Source organism: Nannobrachium achirus, assembly GCF_963921795.1.
Source record: "Nannobrachium achirus genome assembly, chromosome: 9".
Lineage (NCBI taxonomy): Eukaryota > Metazoa > Chordata > Actinopteri > Myctophiformes > Myctophidae > Nannobrachium > Nannobrachium achirus.
Window position 1 is genome coordinate 5,441,860 of NC_137818.1, and position 8,614 is coordinate 5,450,473.

At 42.6% G+C, this 8,614-nt stretch overlaps 1 protein-coding gene across 3 annotated transcripts in view; it reads right to left on the reverse strand.

Moving 5' to 3' along the window:
• Window positions 1–356: 356 nt before the first annotated feature.
• The window catches only part of gripap1 (GRIP1 associated protein 1), a 134,854-nt gene continuing 126,596 nt past the window's right edge, over window positions 357–8,614 (reverse strand). For all 3 annotated transcript variants that reach the window (XM_080733371.1, XM_080733372.1, XM_080733370.1), the window contains one exon: window positions 357–5,996. In XM_080733371.1, coding sequence (XP_080589497.1) covers window positions 5,898–5,996 — 99 coding nt within the window. In that variant the 3' untranslated portion in view covers window positions 357–5,897. The remainder of the gene's footprint in view (window positions 5,997–8,614) is intronic.

Genomic DNA, 8,614 nt, shown 5'->3' on the forward strand with positions numbered 1-8,614 from the left:
CAGTAAATGAAAACATTTTAACACTCATCTTTATATGAAGCCTTGTTGTAAAAAAACTAAAGTTGTCATTAAGGTCGATATTGAGCAGACACATGACACAGCAAACTCTAAACCACTGCATGATGCGTGATGAGTTATCAAAATCTGATGCACGACTTAAATGACACACATTCAAACAATCGCTTGAATCGCAGGAGTCCATCTGCTCCACTGATATTTCGCGAATTTGAGTATGTACAGTATGTCATGACGAGTGTGTGCGTTTTCTATATTAAAAAAATAAAAAAATAAATCCATTCCAGAGTCAAGGAATCATCAGACAATAGTTGTATTTGAGCTCATCATAATAATTACAATAATAATAATAATAATCATACAGATCTTTCAATCTGAAATCAGGGACTTAATGTCATAAATACAGTAGATTTGTCATACAGTTAGAAGTCTATATACAGGATTAATCCATAAAGACAGAAAAAACACGACATACCTCCTCCTCCTCTCAACCTCCTAGAAAAGGTCCTGGGACCCTCACAGAAAGGTACTCATCTCAACCTCTAGAGAAGGTCCTGGGACCCTCACAGAAAGGTACTCATCACAACCTCTGGAGAAGGTCCTGGGACCCTCACAGAAAGGTACTCCTCTCAACCTCCTAGAGAAGGTCCTGGGACCCTCACAGAAAGGTACTCCTCTCAACCTCCTAGAGAAGGTCCTGGGACCCTCACAGAAAGGTACTCCTCTCAACCTCCTAGAGAAGGTCCTGGGACCCTCACAGAAAGGTACTCCTCTCAACCTCCTAGAGAAGGTCCTGGGACCCTCACAGAAAGGTACTCATCACAACCTCTTCAGGTGCAGGGGTGACAGTCGCCCCCCTTTCCAAACCCTGAACACCTGTTTTGGTATTTGGGAGGTCGGTATCCAGGGTTCCCTCAAAGGTTCAATGCCTTCTCATATTCACCCCATGGTGCACTCTCTCTCTCTCTCTCTCTCTCTCTCTCTCTCTCTCTCTCTCTCTGCTCTCGGACAAATAAACAGCTCTTAAGTTTTGCTTTCAAGATTTCAAGATGCTATGGGTCCCACGAAAACATGTCTTCGTCTGCGCTAATCGGCGTCGCCGTTAAACATGGTTAATCCTAGTTTTCCTCTCTTCCGTGCTCAATGCCCCCACCATCCCCGTCTTGTGATTGGCTAGATGCACTTTGCCAGCCAATCACAAGAACGGGGGAGGCGGGACATGGAGCGCGAGAGATACATTTTTAAATACGGATTAAACATGTTTTAATGGCAAAGCCGATTCAAGGGACGCTGGGTACAGACCTCCCAAATAAAACTAAAACATGAACAGGCATTCAGAGTTTGTAAAGGGCCTTTGGTGACAGAACATCAGTGTGAAACAAAGCTCTACAAGTTCAGTAAGAAACATGTGTTCTGTTCAGAGCAGATCGTTGTTGTAATGGTTTAAACTTTAAAGTAATATTCCGTTACTTTTCACAATAAACTATGAAGAAGAAGAAGAAGACCAGTTGACTTTTGTTTCCGGTAAATGTTTTACAAAACAAAACACACACAATCATCACCACCAGTTGGTTTTGCTGAAACCAGCAACACGTCATATTACTGCCTGGTTCTGATTCATGATGGCCATCAAAACCACATCTACTCAGCAAACCGTAGAAATGTCTTCTTAAGTAGTTTAAATGAAATACAGTATATAAAACCACTTTGAATCCTATTTCATTGACCGGAACGCTCTGTACTTGGTTTGCTCCTTTTGTTCCTCTACAACAGTGGTTCTCAACCTGTGGGTCGGGACCCCAAGGGGGGTCCCCACATGTTGGGGGGGGGGGGTCCCCAGGTGACAGTGAAGTGACAATTTAAGGACTTTTAAGACCTTTTTGATACCTCAAAATAAAAGAAACAAAGAAAAGAAAAAAAGACCATTACTCTATCAAAAGTAATCTGCAAACTACTCTGGTCAAACATTGGCCAAATTATAAGAGTATAAGAAAGAGGCAACACTTTTGAAAATAGCAGATCTACAAGCTCCCAACGCCTCGCTTTTGTAGATCTGCTATTTTCACAATATTTATTTGTGGAAGCGAGTCAAACTAAGCCCTTTGCACACAGGACAGTTGCGTTTTTTTCGTTTGCTGCATGAATAAAACACATTGGATTTGGTGTGCAATGCGGAGCGGAATCGGCGCTGCGGATCCCAAAAGTAGTCATAAAAGGAGTGATGAGTTTTTTACCGCATGCGACAAGACGCACGAATCGAACTGGGTTCGATCGGGAAAAAAAACACACGGCCGCAGCCACTCGTCGCACGGCTAATTCGGATCTGGTATGCATGAGGTCGTAGAGAATCGTTGTTTTCTTTAAAAAAAATCAAACCTTGGTTCGAAGTGAAGCGGTGAATTTTTATTCTATGTGTTCTAGAGCTATGAAATCTGTGTTATAGATCTATACATTCTGTGTTCTAGATCTATACTTTCTATGTGCTTTAGTTCTATATTTTTATGAATTCTGAATGAATGAATGATTTTGTCTGGAGGGCCAAATTGTCATGTGAAGCTTGACCAATCCTCAATTCTGCATGCACGGGACATGTACGGGACACACAAAGCCACTCCTTGGAAGCGGCTTTCTCTGCTTCAAAAAATTAAATTGTCCACTTTATCCGTGCGGTTAAACGCGCCTGTGTGCAAAGGGCTTTAATGTAATGCCTACAATTCCCACTGGGTCCCCAGTTCAAATATGATTATTTTGGGGGTCGCAGCCTGAAAAGGTTGAGAACCACTGTCTACAAGCCCAGATCTGCTGTAAGAGCTCCTGTGGTTAAAGTGCCATCCAGGAATCGAGCATCTCAGTAAGATGAACTGGTAGAAGCTTGGGTTTCAGGTTTACCACGACGCGGTGCTCAGTGAAGAGGTCATGCACAGGGCAATGTCTGCCACAACTCGCCCCAAAAAACAGGCTAAAACGTATAGAACAGGGGTCTTCAACGTTTTCAGGCCAGGGACCCCTTAGCTGAGAGAGAGATGAAGCAGGGACCTCCAGATTCCATATAGTTTCAATGTTTGACAGCACGATCGATCATCAGTGTATTTTGGATTCATGTCAATTTGTGTTTTCAGATATTTAACCACTTGAACCGTCAATACTTAATAAACTTGACCTTTCACTCTTTACTTAGTCTGATTTTTTTCCCCTCTACACCAAACCTCTTTGCCAAAAATAGCCGATCTACAAGTTCACAACGCCTCGCAGCACGAGGCGTTGTGAGCTTGTAGATCTATTTTTTGGCTAAAGTTCTCAGAATATGGACGCTAGGGTTCAAGTGGTTAATATAGAAAAGGAGAAAAACAAAGTGTCTATCACACAAAGATTTGAAGGATCCACTGTAGTAACTCTGAGGACCCCTTGGGGTCCCGGACCCCCTGTTGAAGACCCCTGGTATAGAACCAATATTTACTATATTTATATACATGTATATCTCCAAGACGGGTAAATAATACAGTAAATTATACCATTAAGTGAACATGTTTTGTTGTTTTTAGCGTATGAAACAGATTGAACTGGATGTTATTATACTGGTTTTAAGTATCCCAGGACATAGACACAGCCCCGGTCAGCGAATGACATTGATACACGTACTGTAACCCAGGTGATAGCCAAAGATGGGCAGGTTTCACTTTCAGGATGAGTTATTATAAAGCCAAAGCAGGAATGTACAGTCAGCGACAACAGGAGAGAGTATTGTGGTAATTAAAGGCCGTAGGCCAGGACATAGCCAGGCTCCAAACAGTTTAAGATGACCGAGTTGCAGAAAGCAAGGCTGATCTACAATCAGTTACAATGTTAAGACAGTTAAGTTACAGGTGTGTGTGTGTGTGTGGGTGGGGGGGTCCCAGAACATAGCCAGACCCCGGGCAAACAGACAATGACCCTGTTACAAAAGCATTTAGACCTGGGACCACTTTAGACCACCATTTATGCTGCAACTTTTGAAAAATAGCAGACCTACAAGCTCACAGCCGCGCTGTGAGCTTGTAGGGGGGGGGTTTGAGAAACACTGATTTAGAGGAAGGATTTAGAAGACATATAGAATCGGGTCAAAACATATTATAGAATATACAAGATAAAGAGAGGGGGTGCCCACTGGCCTAGACTGAACTTGTAGATCTGCTATTTTTTAATAGTTAAAATAATGGTTAAAGTGGTTCGAGGTCTTAAATGGCTTAAAGTATAGCAGAAATGCACAACATCATGGTCTTCCAACTCATACTCACAGCCACAGTTCTGACTAAAACAGATTGTCAGTTCATCAGCCTTGTGACCAGAAGGTTGCTGGTTCCAATCCCCCCAGACCGGCTGGGGCCCATCCTCATTTGGGATTTAGGATATCGTAATATGACATACTGTAAGGGGTTTCTTGTCCTGGTTTTAAAGGACTTTTCTTCTGTTGATTACTTATGCCATGGAGACTTGAGTTCAATCATTCTTTTCTAAGACAAAAAATGTATTATAGTAATTTTACCACCATTGATTCCGGATGGGGATCCAAATGCATTTGGGTTCCCATCCAGAATCAATGGGGAGTCAAGGTGAGTAATCAATTGAAGAAGAAGTCATTTTGGAGGTGAACTACTCTTTTAACAACTAAAGTTCTTTTTGATAAAATCTTTCACTATTTATATAGCCTATATATATTTTTATTTTTTGTATAATTTTCACAATTGTTTCGCAATCACGTGTTTTAACAATGTCTCTCAATCCCACGGGCACTGGACATGTACTAAAATGTATTTATTTAAGCATTTATTTTATTTGATTAAAAAGCGCAGTTATCTATCCGCTAGGACCTGGCTTTGTGGCATTCGTTTTGGAGCGATACTTCTGCGGTTTACTTTCAAACTGAATTGTGGGAATCGCAGTTCTAACAGAGCATAGATAGATCAGGGGTGTCACCAAAAAGACTACAAAGTTAACACACTTTTTGCTTTATTTTTTCCACTTTTCCACTTTTCCAAATCTTAAAAATAGCTAAACGGACGATCTTCAAACTCGCAAGCAACGCCTCACCTGATAACACCTTGTGAGTTTGTAGATAGGCTATGTTTGCTTTTAAAAAATAACACATTACGATATTATCGCAACAATGTCGATAGTGGAATTGGTGATATTTTGACTTTGTCCATAATAATTATCGCCCAGCGCTAACGTGAAAACCAGCAAACGTCGCCGGTTCCAGTCAAGATGTCTGTCTGGTCACAAGAACAATGAAAAGACATATTTTATAAGCAGGTGGTCCAGTACACGCACACGCGCACACACACACACACACACACACACACACACACACACACACACACACAATATCAGATATCAGAAGTCCGTTCCCTTGGGCCTAAGTTCCAAGACATATAGCCGGGAGGGGGGGCCAGAGGGAACAGCGCCACACGGTGACCAAAGCAAAGCGGTACAGTCCAGTTACAGTACATTCAGTAGTAACAGACACATGTCCATCCATTCATTCATCTCTCCATCTATCTCTCACTCCATCCATCCATCCATCTCTCCCTCCATCCCGCGGTGTCCATTCCTTTCTTCTTTCTCACTCCTTTGGTGGAGAAAACAACGGAGGGATGGAGAACGACGGATGGATGTTTTTTCCAGCATTCATTGGACTTCAGTGGCTGGAGACGTCCTGGTCTGGGGTCATTGAAACAGAAGAGGAGGGCATGGATGTTCCAAGTGTTAGTCTGATCCCAGACCAGGGTTTAGTCTGATCCCAGACCAGTTGTTTAGTCTGATCCCAGACCAGGGTTTAGTCTGATCCCAGACCAGGGTTTAGTCTGATCCCAGACCAGTTGTTTAGTCTGATCCCAGACCAGTGTTTAGTCTGATCCCAGACCAGCTGCAGTGCTGCTGCTGCTGCTGCCTCCACCGCCATCTTTACTGAGACGGACTAATTCCTGAGACAACACCTCCAAGTCCTGGAGAGAGAGAGAGAGAGAGAGAGAGAGAGATAGAGACAGAGTTAGAATAACCAGTAAGACTCCCTAATCGGGAGATAAGTGACCGTCAGGTCGCATGTATAAACAAATTGGCCTTAGCAACCTCAGGGTGGAGCTGGAAGAGGGGCATGTGAGAAATCAGGGGCAGAGGTTGTGGTTTGCCAGCCAAGGAGTGTGTGTGCAAAGTTTGGCATGGATAGGGGCAACGGTGCCGGAGACATGAGTAGGGCCAAAAGTCTGACGTGACATGACGTGACGGACAGACGGAGGAGGTTTTGATAGTAACTTGTGACCTGACGGTCACAATAATGAATTGCATTTATGGCGAATTTCCGAGTGATCAAATCACTTTGTAACAGTTCGTTCATTCATACATTGGGAAGTGAAGCGGTGAACAGTCGATGCCAGCGTCCTCACTTCCCACATTCACACACCAACGGTGGCAAAGCTGACACCGACCCACTCACTGGAGGCAGTGTGGGGTTCAGTGTCTTGTACCGACCCACTCACTGGAGGCAATGTGGGGTTCAGTGTCTTGTACCGACCCACTCACTGGAGGCAATGTGGGGTTCAGTGTCTTGTACCGACCCACTCACTGGAGGCAATGTGGGGTTCAGAGTCTTGCCCAAGGACACTTCCACATGTAGACAGGAGGAGGAGCCAGGATTTGAACCGCCGGCCTGCTGGCCGAGAGGTCCAGGCACATACCACATAGGCTCTGATGCCTGCCGGGTTCGAGTCCCGATCCCAACGGCCTTTTGCTGTGTGTCACTACCCATCTGTTTCCTGTCTCCTTGCTGTACTAGCAATACAGGCAAAAAGACCCAAAAATAATTATATTAATCGAAATATCGTTTTTAACTTAAAAAATCGAAGTATATCGAAATGAAAACAGCTAAAATCGAATCGTATCGTTTTATTTTTTATCGTAACGAATCGGCAGGGCAAAGAATTGATTGTATCGATACTACCTACTTGTGCATTGTATTTAGCATTTTTAAGAAGAAAAAATTAAAAGGAGGGGTTTAATTACTTTTCCTTTCCATATAGCAACACTGGTCTATCAATAAATGTGCGTTATCTCTAGGTTCATGTCAAGGTGCAAGTTTGTCAATATAGAATGTCCAGGTATTTGGCAGATAATCACAAAATCACAATCATAATAAATGTTTACTTATTTATATCCATAATAATACATGTTTCCCTTAACTCAATAGCTGCCGGGCGCCGCTAGGTGCCGCTAGAGTGCCAGCCATTCTCCCGTAGGCATTCACTATCACATCCGGGTCGCCAGCCTGAACTGGCTTGGCTTTTCACTGGAATGAGTGCTATGCTAGCGAGCCGGAGGAAGTTAGCTATCAGTTAGCAATCGACTATATAATTTTTTAGAAGAGCGATCTAAAGTTATTCAGCCGCCAAAATAACTTGTCTGCTGGCCTCGGAACACAATCCGGAGAAAATCCGCTGTAAAGATGTGTTTTTCTATTGGAGTGGGCGGTGTGCTGCGGCCTTTTCTTCCCATTACGGGCCATGTAAACAGAATCGCGGCCTTGTGCTAGGATGCTAAATTAGACCGGGGCGATCGTTGATGCCGCCGATTATTTAATTCATTTTACTAAAGGAACCGAATAATGTCGGTTCTTGTAATCCTTAATACGTCTTGCTGAAACAGCGTTTTTTTGGGGGGGCTCTAAACTTTTTTCTAAACCATTTTCAATGGAATAAATCATCGGGACAAGTAGAATGGCTCGCTGGGAAGCGGTGGAGGAGCCAGGACCACCCACGTCGCTACTAGCAGCTCAGGGTAAGCGAAATAGATTAAAAAATTAGTATTGGGATGGAAAAAAGAACCGAGATTATTCGGTTTTCGCACAGAAAGAGTTAAAAACCTGCACTATCCACATCTTTCACACAGATTTAATTTCTTTGCTAAATAGTTACTATATCGATTTGAAATCATTGAATCGAATCGTATCGCCATGAATGAACCAATATCGTCCATGTATCGTATCGTCAACCATGTATCGTGATATGTATCGAATTGCTATTAAAATGTATCGTTACACCCCTGTGTCGCAGATGCACGCGCACACCGGTATGAAATGTCAAAGGTTTCTGACATTTTTAGTTCTGATGAATCATTAATGGACATAATGCTTGTTGATGTCTTTCTTAGTTTATTGAAGATATTGACTGACCTACAAAGAGGAGTTTATGAGTTTATGAGTCTCAACACATAAACCTCTGTGTCGGTCATAAAGTCATAAATCATGCAGGAGGTTTTCCTTCCTGCTGGATGGAATTGACAGGAGTCATTTTTGTTGGCTGAACTGGTTTAATAGTTGTTTTTCTTAGTTTGACAAGAAGTAGGTTAATTAATATTGGACTTTTATGGATTTATTTTTCTCCGCAGTTTTTGTTGGCCTCTGCACGTATTATGCTCTAAAAGTGTAAAAAGAAATGTCAGCTTGTCTTAAACGTTCAAATCAGTTGTGTTGTGAGCAGTTAGGATTGGTATAGTTTAACAGCTCAAATGAATGAAGTTAGGATTGGTAAATGGTTTAACAGCTCAAATGAATGAAGAGAGGATTGGTAAA